Genomic DNA, 16,841 nt, shown 5'->3' with positions numbered 1-16,841 from the left:
GTCCTGTGGCCATTGCTGAGTTTTCCAAATTTGCTGGTGTATTGAGTGTAGCACTTTCACAGCATCATCTTTTAGGATTTGAAATAGCTCAACTGGAATTCCATCACCTCCACTAGTTTTTTTGTAGTGATGCTTCCTAAGGCATTCTTGACATCGCATTCCAGGATGTCTGGCTCTAGGTGAGTGATCACACCATTGTGGTTATCTGGATCATGAAGATCTTTTTTGTATAGTTCTTCTGTGTATTCTTGCCACCTCTTCTTAATATCTTCTGCTTCTGTTAGGTCCATACCACTTCTGTCCTTTATTGTGCCTATCCTTGCATGAAATGTTCCCTTGGTATCTCTAATATTCTTGAAGAGATTGCTAGTCTTTCCCATTCTATTGTTTTCCTCTATTTCTTTGCACTGATCACTAAGGAAGGCTTTCTTATCTCTCCTTGCTATTCTTTAGAACTCTGCATTCAAATGGGAATATCTTTCCTTTTCTCCTTTGCTTTTCACTTCTCTTCTTTTCAAAGCTATTTGTAAGGCCTCCTCAGACAGCCATTTTGCTTTTTTTGCATTTCTTCTTCTTGGGGATGGTCTTGATTCCTTCTCCTGTACAGTGTCACGAACATCCATCCATAGTTCTTCAGGCACTCTATCAGATATAATCCCTTGAATCGATTTGTCATTTTCACTGTATAATCGTAAGGGATTTGATTTAGGTCATACCTGAATGGCCTAGTGGTTTTCCCTACTTTCTTCATTTTAAGTCTGACTTTGGCAGTAAGGAGTTCATAATCTGAGCCACAATCAGCTCCCAGTCTTGTTTTTGCTGACTGTATGTAGCTTCTCCATCTTTGGCTGCAAAGAATATAATCAATCTGAATTCGGTATTGACCATCTGGTGATGTCCATGTGTAGAGTCTTCTCTTGTGTTGTTGGAAGAGGGTGTTTACTATGACCAGCGCGTTCTTTTGGCAAAACTCTTTTAGCCTTTGCCCTGCTTCATTCTGTACCCCAAGGCCAAATCTGCCTGTTACTCCAGGTATCTCTTGACTTCCTACTTTTGCATTCCAGTCCCCTATAATGAAAAGCACATCTTTTTTGGGTGTTAGTCATAGAAGTTCTTGTAGGTCTTCATAGAACCATTCAACTTCAGCTTCTTCAGCATTACTGGTCAGAGCACAGACTTGGATTACTGTGATGTTGAATGGTTTGTCTTAGAAATGAATAGAGATCATTCTGCCGTTTTTGAGATTGCATCCAAGTACTGCATTTTGGACTCTTTTGTTGACTATGATAGCTACTCCATTTCTTTTAAGGGATTCTTGCCCACTGTAGTAGATATAATGGTCATCTGAGGTAAATTCACCCATTCCAGTCCATTTTAGTTCGCTGATTCCTAAAATCTCAATGTTCACTCTTGCCATCCCCTGTTTGATCACTTCCAATTTACCTTGATTTATGGACCTAACATTCCAGCTTCCTGTGCAATATTGTTCTTTACAGCATTGGACTTTACTTCCAGCACCAGTGACATCCACAGCTGGGTGGTGTTTTTGCCTTTACTCCGTCTCTTCATTCTTTCTGGAGGTATTTCTCAACTCTTCTCCAGTAGCATATTGGCCACCTACTGACCTGGAGAGCTCATCTTTCTGTGTCCTCTCTTTTTGCCTTGTCATACTGTTCATAGGGTTCTCAAAGAGAGACAGAGATTAGACAAAAGGGCAGTCGATGACACCTTTGAGGCATTTATTTTGAGCAAAGCTTCCTTCTTCAGAAAGGTTGCACCATCTTGGGTTGCAGCTTTCTCTTACATTTGCTTTTCAGTCATGGCCTTTATCCCCTTTTTATTGGATGAATAATGTTCCTTTTTATTTTATTGATGAGTACTGTCTGTTGATGGATATGTGGGTTGTTGTTGTTTTAGTTTCATATGAATAAAGCTGCTGTGAGCATTGTTTATAGATCTTTGCTTATATAGACATACAGTCATGCTTCTTGGTACAATATTTCTAGACATATTGTACTTGGCTGGTTAAGGGGATGGGTTAATGCTACAACTGCCTAATCTCATCCTGTATCTCTCAATGCAGAGTACTTTCACTCTCAGAGGGCAATTTTTTTTTTCAAGTTTCTAAGACACCATGTGTTGTATACTGACTGTGTCATTCCATATGTTTTTGTGCGTGTTCTTGCTTCTTTGCATGTAGCATGTTAGTTGCTCAGTCGTGCCTGACTTTTTTCAACTCCATGGACTACAGCCCACCAGGCTCCTCTGTCCATGAGATTTTCCAGGCAAGGATACTGGAGTGGGTTGCCATTTCCTTCTCCAGGGGATCTTTCCAACCCAGGGATCGAACCTGGATCTTCTGCACTGCAGGCAGTTTCTTTACCGACTGAGCTACAAGGGAAGCCCCTTGCTTCTTTAGGTGAAATATAAATCTGCTTGGGTGGCAGTGTAACCCGGTGGGTAAGAGTGTGCACATTAGCACCAGGCCTGGATTCATAGCCTGGTTCTGTTCCTTCCAGCTCTGTGACCTTGGGAATGCTTCTTAATCTCTCTGAGCCTTGCTTTATCTGAAAATGAAGCTAAAAATAGTGCTTAGGGCAGAGTTGTTAAGATGAAAAGAGATAATGATATAAAAGGCTTATTAGCACAGTGACGGTGGTATAGGCAGCACTGTGATTGTTTATATAATTATTGGTAGGAGAGATAAGATAAACTCATGAAACATTAAAAATGAAGAAAGAAATTAGTATAAATACAGCAGCTGGGCAGACTGGGAAAATTAAATTAATGACTAGATTATATGATCTTGCTTCCGGTGTAAAATGTCTATCCTACCTCCACCCCACCCCCATTCCCTCCCTAGTTAGCATTTTATCTCTCCTCCCATCTTTCCCATCACTACATTTAACTCAAAGAATAATATTTAAGTTTAAGATTTTATTTTAGTTTTAGTCTCTACACAGAAATAAAAATCAGAAGCAGAGCTTCCTGATTAAGACAGTAAATTAAGATGCAGTTTTATATTTTATTTTGGGCCTTTTTATGCCTTCCCAGAAATCCTGATGAGTTCAAACAGTCATATAGTTTTATATAGGTAGTCAGATACCATTCCATTGTTTGGAAACCCCACACTTCGTTTCATCAATTGATGGGAATTCTTGTTATTTTCACCTTTTGGTACTATGAGCAGTGCTGCTGTGAGCATTCATGTACATTTTTTTTGTGGAAATATGTTTATAATTCTCTTGTATATATATCTCGGAGTGAAATTATTGGTTCCTAAGGTAACTGTGTTTAGCCTTTTGAGGAACTTCGAGACTGTTTTCCATTTACATTCCTACCAGCAATGTAGGAGGGTTCTAATTTATCCACATCTTCACCAGCATTTGTTATTATCTGTTCTTTTCTGATTATAGCCATCCTGTTGTTGTTTGTTTAGAAGCTAGTCATGTCTGACTCTTTTACAACTCCATGGACTGTAGCCTGCCAGGCTCCTCTGTCCTTGGGATTTCCCAGGCAAGAGTACTAGAGTGGGTTGCCATTTTCTTCTCCAGGGGATCTTCTCTACCTAAGAATCGAACCTGCATCTCCTGCATTGCAGGTGGATTCTTTACCACTGAGGCACCAGGGAAGCCCTATAGCCCTCCTAGTGGGTGCAAACTGGTAGAGAGAGAGAGAGATGAGCTTTCGTTTTTGTTTGTATACAAGGGAAACATGAATTTTTAAATGGTAGTAAAACTTTGGGGTAGTCAGCTATAATCAGCCAAAGGTTGAATACCTGCTAAATTAGAGCGGTATATGTTGTGCTGTGGTCTGTGCCTGAGGCAGTTAAAATCTGGCTGAGGAGTTCAGTTGTAAAAGGTAGAGAAAGATTCCATCAAGGCATTATAGTAAATGTGTCAGAGGGATGCAGGATGACTGTGGCTGGAATGGTCCCCAGAGGTTCTCAGGTAGGAAGTGAAGCTTGACCCACATCTTGAAGGATGTGTGAGAGGGAATGGCAGAGAAGATAACATTTTTTTTTCTCATTGCTCATGTTTGAGTGGTGAATTATTATAAGCTAACAATTCCTTGACTCCATAAAGGAATTAGTTCAAACTTAAAAAAAAAAGACCCTCCCCCGCCCCCTGCCGAAAACTCAAAGGAAAGGTACAACAAGAAAGGGTAAGGTGAAGTCACGAGGGTAATTTCAAAATAGGTATTGCCATCGTGCTCTGCAAAGATTGTTTCAACAAGTCACCTGAACTCAGTTCATCAGTGATCTGAAAACCGCATTCTGTGTTCACTGTTCCTTGACAGAAAGTAAAATTTATTTAGAAATTTTAAAAACTCTTACCAAAACACAAAAATAGCATTGTTACTATAACTACTGAAGCAATATTAATACGTTTTATTTTGAGATCCAAGGTATATGAAGACTATTAAGGGGAAAGCTTTTTAAAATTGATGACGTTTATTCCTTAAAGTGACTTTTTTCTGACCCTCCATCCCTTTTTTTTTTGAAGCTTTCTTCTAGATTACATGACTTTCTGAACGACGAGAACAATGTTATGTTGGGGGTATTGGTCTCTGGGCCAACCTGGGATCAGCCCTAACCTGCAGGGCATTGTGGCGGAGCCACAGGTGTGTGGCTTTATATCCGACAGAAGCGTCAAGGAAGTGGCCTGTGGAGGAAACCACTCCGTGTTCCTGCTGGAGGATGGCGAAGTTTACACGTGCGGTGTGAACACCAAGGGGCAGCTGGGCCACGAGAGGGAAGGGAACAAGCCGGGTAAGTGGCCCTTGTCGGCCTCGGTGACTGGGGGTCAGGCTGGGACCCACAGAGCTGGTGAAGACTTTCTTACCGAGTGTTGACCTTTTAGGGTGGCTCTCCTTTTGGTGAGAAATGGTGAGGGAGGGTCTTAAATTGTGACTTGGTAGTATTTTTCACAATAGCGTGTGCCGTTTTCTTACTTGCTGTCTTTTTTTATTCTATCCAAATCAAGATTCCAAAGCTTCATGAAAGAAGAGCCTTGCTGTTTTTAGTCTAGATGCTTTTTCTCTTTTGTGTTCTTTTAGGAAAGTCAGTTGGGCATCAGGATGAGCTTTTTCTTTTTTTCTGTGACTGCTTCCCTCTTTTCTCATATTTATTCCCTCCCACGGCAAAGTGGCTATGTTCTATAATTCCCCTGTTCAAGTGTTAGTATTAATTTACATTTGCTAATTTTTTTGTTGACCCTTGGATAAAGGGCTGCAAGGCTGATCTTAAGGATAAATTATGAAGTGTGTGAAGCATGGTTTCTGGGCTCTTTCCCCATACTTTGCCTCCAGGTTCCCTCATTAGAACCTCCCTGAAAACCACTCTCCAACCCCTAGGCCTGCCCACCTGGAGCAACACCCAGTGTTCTAGCCAGGGGTTCCTAACCAGTGGGCCCTGTACTCTGGGGAGTTCAGGGAAGGGGTTCGTAGCATGGACTATGCGTATGTACACCTTTATGTGTACAACCCACCTGATGCTACGTGTTTGCAAATAGAAGTAAATCCTGTTGTTCACTGAAATAATTAATAGTGCTACCAGTTCATTATTTGAGTTAGTGAATCCTAATCATTATGTGTTTAACCAATTAATATAATACAAAATCATAATATATAGCTATTATGGTGGTGGCAGGGTTTTTGACTTTTAAAAACACTTTTCATATTGGAAAAACACAGAGGTCTGTTTCCCCCTCCTCCTGTAATAACTCACTTGTGTTTTACATGAAGCATCTCTGCTTACCCTCTTCCCAGGTGAGAGCCAGTATCTAACAGCTAACACCTGCAGAGGGGTTGATGGGCAGTCCCAACCCAAAGGCGTGCTCCTTCCTGGGGGAATGTCTATATTTAAGACCGACTTTATCTCTGGGTTGGGAAGATCCCCTGAAGGAGGAGAATATTAAGACCATTCCAATATTCTTGCCTGGAAAATTCCATGTGCAGAGAACCCTGGTGGGCTACACAGTCCATGGGGCCGCAAAGAGTTGGGCATGGCTGAGCACACATACACATTAAAAGATAACGTAAGGCCCCCAGCCTGGCCAGCCTGTGAATGGGCGTGTTTTGGAACCAGGAAGAGATCTTTCCAGTAACTCCTGCAGAGACACCATGGTGAGTGTGAACCCTAGAGTCAGACACACCTCGTGGAGGAGGCATTACCTCTCTCGGACTCTATTTCTGATCCCAGGCTCTTTTCCTTTAAAAGGAGACTTCCTGCCGTTCTGTGGCTCTTGAAGTAGATTCTAATAAAGAGGTCTTCCCAAAGCCACTTTAGCCTGTGAAGGTTGCCGTCCCCGCCCTCCCCCCAACCCCACTGCTGTCTGTTTTCTCTGGCTGCCTTCTGTCAGGCCACCGGCACTCAGGGGCGCCTCCCTGCACACCTTGGTCCTAGGACCTGGAGCTGGAGGACTGGACCTGCGGTAGCAGCTGAAAAAGGAAATGAAACCCTTGCAGGGCGGTGATAGCAAAGATCTGCAGATGGCACCCTGGTGAATACTCCTGAGTGCCATCTGCCATTCTTTTAGCCAACTCTCCGGGCCAGAGCCCCCCGGCTGGCGCTGGGCGACTGGTGGGGCTCTGGGAGCTGGTGGCCGACCTGGGAGCGGTCAGCCTGCGTCCTCCTGCACTTGGCTTGGCCTGCACCCACTCCCTGGAGGCTGGGCTAAGTGATGGCGAGAGACTTGAGCTAAAGGTGTGCCAAGAAAGCTTTCAGATTAAATAATGGAATCCAGCCCGTGCTTGTCATCTAAATTTGGAATAAACCAGGTTCTAGTGTAAATTACAATGGACTCCAGAAATTTCTGTTGCTGGTTAAGCTTGCCTGTTAATTATAAACTCCGAGGCAGCTGCAGAATAGTGCCTCTTTGAATGGAAAGATTCTGTGGGTGGGCACCTCCCTTTCTTTAACTTTTTCTTCGGTAGGTGTGCTCTAAATCTGGGTGCCGTTGAGTTTATTTTTAAGGAGTGGGAAAAAGAGAATGAGCTTGTTTTCTTTATGTGTTTATTGAGAACCATAACGTGGGGTGCTGCTAGGCACAGAAGGGACGTCAGTGACAGAGGGGCCCTGTTTCTGGAAGCTTGGGCTGGCCAGGCCCACGGGAATCACCCCTGCGATCTTCAGGAGGGAGCTTGTGAGAAGGCCACCTCCCCAGAGAGTCTGCTTCTGGGGACAACAGGCAGGTCTGCGATTTCAGGTCAGCATCAGTGCCCAGTTCAAAGGGTTTAGCAGTAGGAAGGGTTGGAAAGAGCGAGGGGAAGGAAAGGGTGGGAGAAGGTGGTGCTGCTGGGGAGACACAAGGACAGAACCCTTCCATGTGATCATGTGCCGTGAGTCTGTCCTGCCAGTCGTGAAATACCAGTTTCTACACTTTGTATCTAACTGGCAAAGTTGCAGGGTACCTGAATTCGCTTTTGGGGGGGAGGAGGAATTCTATACTTGTCAGCAGAACAGTAGCATGAAGCCCTCCACAGCAATTTGAAAGGTGTTTTTGTTGTTGTTGTTGTTTCCCCCTCCTTGAGAACATCTGATTGTTTCCTGTTGCTTTTGCTGCTTCTGAGGCTACTGTGCTTGCTTTGTACTCGGATTTCTTCCCTCCTTGATGCTGCCCTTGTGTGACCTGGCAATTTTGTCTCTGTGCCGGGCGCAGGGAGGGTGCTTCCAGGCCACCTCAGATACTGGAACTCCAGGTCATGCAAGTCCAGATGTCTTCCCAGCGTGTCAGGCAGCCTGGGGTTCTAGCTCAGGTGTGTCCATGATTCATTCATTTGTGCTTCGGCCAAAGGTAGAGGCCTGCGTTTCCCAGAAGCATTTTTTATCGGCAGGATCTCAAAGCCCCATCTAAACTCAATGTCCGGCTTTTTAAAATAAGTGTTAGGCTTATTACTGTGGTGCATACTTCTCTCCCATAGGACTTTTTTCTCCTTTATTCTCTCCCCCACATTGTGGAATCAGCCTGTCTCCTCCCCAAAATCAAGGAGTTTGAGTGCTTAGGACAGCGTAGGATGATTACTAATTTCCTCGTGTTTTTGTCCATGAAGTCATCGCAAGACTTAGAGCTACGTTACGGGAAGATGTGTGTGCCTCCTTGTTTTTTTAAATAAAGGAAGCAAACAAAACATGAGTTTTCTTCTAAATGATTTTTTAAGTGATTAATCTGTCACTGAACATTAAACAAATCTTGAAGTATTTTACTAAATTAAAGTAGAAACTAGTTGCCCACAGAAAAATGTTCAAAAATTTTGCCTCAGTTTACTGTGCTTCTCTTATTCCCACCCATCCACGTTGTCAGCACTACTCTTCTGCTAAAGGGACAGTTCTTTTCCCACACGTACTCTGATTTCCCATACTGGGATTTTTAGCATAGGCAAATCCTTGTGTTATCAGGGTTGTCTGAATTTATGTAAACCTCCTCTAACCTTTCTTCCTGTCTTGAGTAGGCAAAAACTGTGGTAGATGTAATTATTTAGTTTAACCTATGTTAAATTTAAAAAATTCTGCATAGATATCCCAGGAAACCCTTCCATAGCAAACCCAAAGGGTAGCTAATTATAAACAGACTAACATTTCTGTGCAGCGGTATTTGATTCATACTTGTGACAGGTTCCTTTTACCACCTCCTTAGTTTTTCTCCTTCTTGTAGGTAATCAATCCAGTTCACATTTTGTATTCAATCAGAGTATTTCCATAATGCCCATCACCATATGTAACAGCTCTCCCGCTGTTTGATAAATGAGGTTTATAAAGCAGAGCATCTCAAAAGCCTCAATTCCCAGAGCTGTAGTTGCTGCTAACCCCGCAGAAGTAGCACTTTGAACCAGCTTATCAGGTTGCTCTAGGGCATCTGAAGGACGCAATAACTCTGTCATGTTAATCAGCTTTTGCCAAAAAGCAAACTAACTAAGCTGAAAGGAAATAGAAGAAATCCTTTACTGACTTTGTAATATTGAAACACGTGTTTCTGTGGGCATAACTCTGATATAAAAAGCAGAAGGTGCCGTAGCAAATACTCAGATCTCAACGCTGCCCTTGTTAGGGGCCCGTCTCTTCCTCATTAGGAATTGCAGGTGGTTGGGGCTGGGAGTGGGGCTGCACAGCCTGTCTGATGAGAAGAAGGGTAGTCATCAACTCTCGTAGGGCGTGTTGACTTGTTGACTGCTTTCATAGCTGAGAGGACAGCTTTCTGGTTCAGAGGCCTAGGGATCAGGAGCAAATGTTAATTAATATTTTTATTTTCTGCTGTGGTCAATGAAAAGTCACTTTTTTTCCTGTCTAAAGTACTCTGCCTACTTTCTTTAAAGACATTTGAATGTTTTAGAAAATATATACTTATTAATGAGCGTATTCTTCAATCTGAGATACTGTTTGTGTTCTAAGTATTTGCAGTTTACTTTTAAGTAATTAACAGAGTGGTTTGCATCATGACATAAGTCTCAGTTCATGTCAATTTTAAAAGTGGTTAAGTATACATATTACAAGCTGTCTTCATCTCAACATGCTGAGTATTTTTAAGCTGATAATTCTCGTGATAGTCCTGTAAAGTAGGTCAGTATTATTATCTCAGATGTATGTAAAGAAGAGGAAAGAGAGTTGAGTGCGAGTCCTGGCCAGGTACCAACAGTTTGGTTTTAATAATTCTAGAATTTTGTTCACGGACATCTTTTTAACTTCAGGCTGTTTGGGAAGGCCCAATAGAATTTTATTTCCAAGGTGTCTTTCTTGTTTACATTTAATTTCCACTTAGTCCTTGTAAAAAGAAACAAAAAGATAAGTTGGCCACCAAGAAGCTTGTATCTTTTATCTACAGGTTGAATGCCACATCTGATCAAGGTGTTTTGATTAAAGGTGTGGAGAAGCAGTTCCTTTTCATCTTTAAAATCGTTAGATGACCGTTTGTCAGCTGACAGAAAAGTTGACAAAAAAGCTTTTGTACTTTTTTGGGTATCATAATCTGGGGAAAAAGAACACATGATAATTCATGTCTCGGGAGGATACATTTTTGCCTTGAAATTTACCTCTTGTTCTTTGTTCCTTTATTTCCTTGAATTACTTACTTCTCATGAAGTCATTGAGTTAGCAGGTATTTACGGAGTGGTTAGACTACTGGGTCCCACGTTTGTTCTAGACACTGCCAGGACACAACATGTTCAGTGCCCAGCTGCCTTTTGGCAGTTTATAGGCCAAGTGGGAATAAAATGTGTTCCTGTGAAGGTTTCACAATGCAGTTTACCTTGTGCCAAGCGAGGGATCAAGGTCCCGAGTGTGTCAACTTTAGAGTTTGGTCTAAGTCAGGTCACCAGCAGTGCTGAATTCTGATTTCTAAGAATTTTTTTCCCACCAACACACATATAAAGTTCAAGTTTACTGCAGATTTGTGAGCTTGCAGGAGGAGTAAGCTTTACAAGTCCAGAGACAGGGCACCTTTGGTAATGGTGTCAGTGCTCCAGGGATGTTTCATGATTTTAGTGAGTCCACCCTTGAATGTTTATGTTGTAATAATGACTTCCTTGTCTGGCAGTCTTGATGAACTCTTGTCTGGCTTGGTGATCTGTGATCTGGACTGATCAAGGATAGGTAAATGGTTCTAAATTTATCAGTCTGGATTGGGTATATCTAGTCAGCTGATACTTCAGTGATTTAGGAGCTACTGAAATCTTTGAGTAAATGCCCTTTGATGGCATGTAATGTTGAAATCTGTGGCAACTCTGCAACGGATATGGTCTCGTATCCTTAGAGATTTAAAATAATTTTTCTCTAATTATTCAGGTATGTTTTTCAGTTTCTATTTACATAATTATTAACTAACTCACAGCAATTGAAGTCGTTATGTGAGTGATTTTAAAGTGTTAGCTAACTATGCAGACAATTAATGAATAAGAGCATGGACTCTGGAGCGACTTAGGGGTTGGAGTCAGCTCGCTGGCTGTGTGACTCTGAGAAAGTTACTTCACCTCTCTGTATCTCAGTTTTCTTAGTTGTAAAGTGTGGATAATGTTAATAACATCTACCTGTTAGGACCATTGTAAGGATTTAGTAAGCTTTATGTCAGTCAGCTGTTTGGAATAATGTCTGGCTGAAAGTAAGCATAGAATTAGTCCTAGCTGTTATTACTGCTAGGCCTCCCAGGTGACTCAGGGGTAAAGAATTTGCCTGCCAGTGCAGGAGACACAGGAGCCGTGGGTTCAATCCCTGGGCCAGGAAGATCCCTTGGAGAAGAAAATGGCAACCCACTCCAGTATTTTTACCTGGGAAATCCCATGGACTGTAGCCCACCAGGCTCCTCTGTCCATGGGATTGCAAAATTGGACATGACTTAGTGACTAAACAACAACCACATTATTACTGCTGGTAGTAGTAATTTGTCTTAACACTTTCTATTACAATTTTTTTTTTGATCCTGCTATTCCAGCATATAAACAAATTCATAAATTAATTACATAGGTGTTCAGTTCAGTTCAGTTGCTCAGTTGTGTCCTCCTCTTTATGACCCCATGGACTGCGGCACGCCAGGGTTTCCTGTCCATCACCAACTCCCTAAGCGTGCTCAAACTCATGTCCATTGAGTCGGTGATGCCACCCAACCACCTCGTTCTCTGTTATCCCCTTCTCCTCCTGTCTTCAGTCTTTCCCAGCATCAGGGTCTTTTCTAATGGGTCTGTTCTTCCCATCAGGTGGCCAAAGTATTGGAGCTTATTCTTCAGCATCAGTCCTTTTCACTGAATATTCAGGACTGATTTTCTTTAGGATTGACTTGTTTGATCTTCAGTCCAAGGGACTCTCAAAAGTCTTCTCCAACACCACAGTTCAGAAGCATCAATTCTTTGGCGCTCAACTTACTTTATAGTCCAACTCTCACTTCCATACATGGATACTGGAAAAACCATAGCTTTGACTAGATGGACCTTTGTTAAGTAAAGTAATCTCTCTGCTTTTTAATATGCTGTCTAGGTTGGTCATAGCTTTTCTTCCAAGGAGCAAGAGTCTTTTAATTTCATGGCTGCAGTCATCAACTGCAGTGATTTTGGAGCCCAAGAAAATAAAGTCTGTCACTCTTTCCATTGTTTCACCATCTATTTACCATGAAGTGATGGGACCGGATGCCATGATCTTTGTTTTGTTTTTTTTTTTTTTTGATCTTTGGTTTTTGAATGTTGAGTTTTAAGCCAGCTTTTCACTCTTCCTCTTTCACTTTCATCAAGAGGCTGTTTAGTTCCTCTTTGCTTTCTGCCATAAGGGTGGTGTCATCTGCATATCTGAGGTTATTGATATTTCTCCCAGCAGTCTTGGTTCCAGCTTGTGCTTCCTTCAGCCTGGCATTTCTCATGATGTACTCTGCATATAAGTTAAATAAGCAGGGTGATAACATACAGCCTTGATGTACTCCTTTCCCCATTTGGAACCAGTCCATTGTTCCATGTGCGGAACTGTTGCTTCTTCACCTGCATACAGATTTCTCAGGAAGCAGGTCAGGTGGTCTGGTATCCCATCTCTTGAAGAATGTTTGACAGTTTGTTGTGATCCACACAGTCAAAGGCTTTAGTGTAGTCAGTGAAGTAGTAGTAGATGTCTTTCTGGAATTCTCTTGCTTTTACAATGATACAATGGATGTTGGCAGTTTGATCTCTGGTTCCTTTGCCTTTTCTAAATCCAGCTTGAACATCTGGATGTTCATGTACTCACTTCATGTACTGTTGAAGCCTAACTTGGAGAATTTTGAGCATTACTTTGCTATCATGTGAGATGAGTGCAGTTGTGCTGTAGTTTGAGCATTCTTTGGCATTTATACATATATAAATAACTGTTAATCATTTTTATAGGTTCTCTTAACTCTGTAGGATCTAATAAATGCTACATATATCCAGGGGAGGGAGGTGATGTAGGTTAGGGATGTTAAGAGACACATATTTTGAGTTTTAAAGGACAGTTTGTTTTCTTTTTCTTCTTTTTTTGGGGTGTCCTTTGCCTTACTGGTCCCAAGAAAAGTACCGTAGATACATTCGGGAACTCTGTAAAAGCTGCTTTTCCACATGTGGAGATACATACATGTATCTTATCTCTATTCCATGGTTTACATTGCCTCCAGCATTCTGGTTCAAAATTGCAAAGACGAGGGAAACAGATGAGGCCCTGTGGACGTTGTGGCACACCAGGGGTACTTAGTGATGCTCCTAGAGGACTTGAAGTGGTTTGCCAACATGTGGACAGGTGATATGATCTTGCCACAGTTTCAGAAAATAGACTGCAATCCATTGATACTGAGCCCAGTTGAATTTTGTGGGCTGTTACTTTAGGCTTCTAGTTAGCTTTGATGGAGGTGAATCTTTGGACAAGAATATACATGACCTGAAGGAAGGTAAGTGGTTTTCTTTCTGCATTCTGCAGTTGCCTAAGAAACTATCACCTTGGAGTCTGAATTTATCTGATCCTTGTTTTATTTATTTTTTTGATGAGCCTCTGTCCCTCAGGATGCTTTTATCTACAAGCAGCAGAATACTAAACAGTGTGGCTAAACAATGAGTAAAATTTCTGATCTCAAACCCAAAAAGTCTATAGAGAGGTACAGGGTTGGTTAGAGCAAGGGCACACTGACACCATCAAGCCACCCAAGCATCATGGTGCTTCCCACCTTGCTATTCTGCCACCTTCATTAACTGTGTTAATCATACTTGGGCTTGTCCCCTCATGGTCACAAGGTGACTGCCACAGCTCCAGGTATCACACCTGTGTTCAGAGACAGAGGGGAGTTGCTTGTGTCATCTTTCACAATGGGGAAAATCTTTCTCAGGAACCCGCAGTATACATCTTGTTTAGTCTCATTGGCCAGGCCTGATAAGTGAAATAAGAATCATTTGATTGGTTTAGGGCTCATCTCCTAGGCCTGGGGAGGGGCCCAGCAGCTGTGAGGTTTCTGCTGCAAGGAAGAGGGGGACAGTCAGTGGCTGATGAGTAAGCAATACATAGTGTCTGATTTCATATTGCATGCAAACTTGTTTCTTTGAACCATCAAGTCTGTTTTGCTCCATGTTATGATCTACAGTTCCTTTTATGAACTCAACACCTTCACATCTGCTTTTAGAACAAAAATGGCTACTGTCATGAGGCAGGGCTTTCTCTGTATTTATTATATGATATATGATGCGAAATTGTGTATTTCTGAAGAATTTGTATATTATTCACCTATGTATTTTAGTGCTAAGCATAATGTGGTAGGCACATAGTGTAGGTAATTTATTAAATATATGCAGTGCTTCATGGGTTTTATTATTTAGTTACTTTACCATGCTCTGTGTGAGCTCTGGGAGATTGCTAGGGTTAGGTCAACAAAGATTAGAGTGATCATAGGATTTGTGTTTAAAGAAATTTGCTGAATTTCAAGGATGAAGGATAGAAGAGTGACTTGAGTGTCTTACCCATCCTTCTATTTTTCATTCTTCCCTGAAAGTAACAGAAATGCTTTGGTGAATGCCTTCAGTGTATGCAATGCAGAGACATTCGTGATGAACAGTATCTCGTCATTCTGTTTCATGCTTCCCCATTGGTCACTGAGGGTATCACTCAGACTGGCTAGGTGCCTGTCTTCTTTCTTCTTGACTACTCTGATTCATTACAAAGCATTTCAAATAGAGGGGAATTCATCTTTAGGTTTTATGCACATTTTGTAAATAGCTGTTCCCTGACCCCACCCCCTCCCCCCCCCCCCCCCCCCAACGCTGCATGACTTGTAGGGTCTTAGTTCCCCAAACAAGGACTGAACTAGGGGCTTCAGTGGTGAAAGCACAGACTCCTAACCACTGCACTGCTAGGGAATTCCCAATAACTGCTTCTTTTTAATGTCTAAATTGACAAAATGTGATAAGGAGTGGGAAGGGGTGGACCAGAGCAATGAGCGATATTTCTCTTTCCCTCTGCCTTCTTTTTCTTTCTTCTCCTCCCCCTCTGTCTCTCTTTCCTTCTTCTCTCTCTTTCCCTGTTCTCTCTCTTTTCCTCCCTCTCCCTCTCTCTGTATCACACACACACACACACACAATTACCAGACATAGGTTGAATGGAGGGGAGAGTGCCAGTTCATTTCACCCAGCGTTGGGCAGGACCCCTGACCTACAGAGTTTTCTCTTCATTATTTCATGAGCTCAAGAAAAACCAAACTCTTATTTCACCTCCTCACTGCTGTCTCTTTGTTAAGTCATGTTATGAATACCATTTAACTGACCTGATTTAGACATTTTGTGTCAGAAAAACCTCTATTTCAAGTTTGTCCACAATTTAAAGTTAGAGCAGTTAGCTTTGACAATGTTGAGAAGAGACACACTGCAGCCAAACAGAGCTGTCTGGAGCTTTCTTAGAACTCATCCGCACGTGTCTAGTTGAGGAGGGCTTCAGGCTTTAATGCCTGTGGATGAAACTGACCAGTGAAAACATTTTGACAGGGGAGACTGGAAGGAGTCAAAGACTTCAATATAGAGGGAATCTTTTTTTCTGTTCTTAGTTTAATTGCCTGTCTTCTGTCCCTTCCTTTGGCTGGATCATCACAGTGAGGCCAGAGCCAACCAGAGAAGAAGAAGCTGTGATCTGTCGCCTTTCACTTTTGCTGTTGTTCTCCTTCCGGTATTGCATTCTTGACTCTGAATTTTATGCCACTGCTCTGTGTAATTTGCATATTTATATAAAAAGTACTGGGGCACTTTGACTTCCCTTACGCTTTTATGCAGAATTTTTTTCTGGTTGAGATTGCGTGGCTACACAGGCAAGTCAGGCCTATGATCAGGCACTTACCATGTGGGAACGAATGGACAGTTTCCTTAATAAATGTTGTGGATCAAATTGGCAGTTCACCTCCAAACACACCTAGACACCTTAGCTCACTCTGTAATCAAAAGTAACTTCCAGATGTATGAAAGACATAAATGTAAAAAGTAAAAGTACAAAAATAATAGGGGAATGTATTTAGAACCTTGGGACTTCTAAAGTGAGACAGGTGGTTTAGAAGCCATAAAGTAAATGATTGGCAGATATGTATGAACATAAAATTTTTTCTGTAAGGCATTTGTAAACAAAATGGCACATGATAGACTGGGAGAAACAATTACCACAAACTACCAGATAAAGATTTCATATTTCTGATATATCAGGGCATCTTCATATTGAAAAGATAAGCCACCCTGTAATAAAATGAACATTTTACAGAGGAGCACTTGCAGATAGCCAATGAATATATGCAGATATGTTCAGAGAAATTAAAACAAGATGCCATTTTTTTTTATCAGCCATTTAGTTGGCCAGAAATTTAAGAGTAGTATCCACTGCTCACTGGTCTTAGAGAAGGGGCAGTTGTGTCCTGATTGAGGAAGTATGAGCTTCTATAATCCTTTTGTAAATCAACTGGCTGTTTTTAATAAAATTTAACATGGTCATACTTTTTGAATCAGCAGTTCCATTTTTAGGAGACTTCCTTACTCAAAAATGTCAATATATAGCATAAGGAAATATTTCTAGGATGCTTATTGCAGCAGTGTTTTTAATGTCAAAATATCAGTATCAGCTTACTCCTCCTCTAGGTAATAGTTTGAATTATGGATAGTCACAAGTTAAAGCTATAAGTACTGTCTTTATACTGTTGACTCACTAATTATTTCCAGCCTTGACTTTACTGAATTTCAACCTTTATGTCCACTTAAAATCTTCACTTAGATGTATAATTGGCATCTTAAATTTAATATCCAAACCAAACTGATTTTTTTCCTTTAAACCTCTTCCTCACCTTGTTTTTCTGTTTGTAAATGGCAGTTCCATTCTTCAGGCAAAAAACTTGAAAGTCATCTTTAATTCTCTG

The 16,841-nt window shown here is 41.6% G+C and overlaps 1 protein-coding gene across 4 annotated transcripts in view; it reads left to right on the top strand.

Annotated features, from left to right (window-relative positions):
- The window catches only part of HERC3 (HECT and RLD domain containing E3 ubiquitin protein ligase 3), a 189,377-nt gene that overhangs the window by 59,100 nt on the left and 113,436 nt on the right, over positions 1-16,841 (top strand). For all 4 annotated transcript variants that reach the window (XM_061164417.1, XM_061164418.1, XM_061164415.1 and 1 more), the window contains one exon: positions 4,506-4,771. In XM_061164417.1, coding sequence (XP_061020400.1) covers positions 4,546-4,771 — 226 coding nt within the window. In that variant the 5' untranslated portion in view covers positions 4,506-4,545. The remainder of the gene's footprint in view (positions 1-4,505; positions 4,772-16,841) is intronic.

The sequence above is a fragment of the Dama dama genome, chromosome 17, assembly GCF_033118175.1.
Source record: "Dama dama isolate Ldn47 chromosome 17, ASM3311817v1, whole genome shotgun sequence".
Lineage (NCBI taxonomy): Eukaryota > Metazoa > Chordata > Mammalia > Artiodactyla > Cervidae > Dama > Dama dama.
Note: the sequence above shows the minus strand (reverse complement) of the source record. Positions and strands in the feature narration are given on the sequence as shown.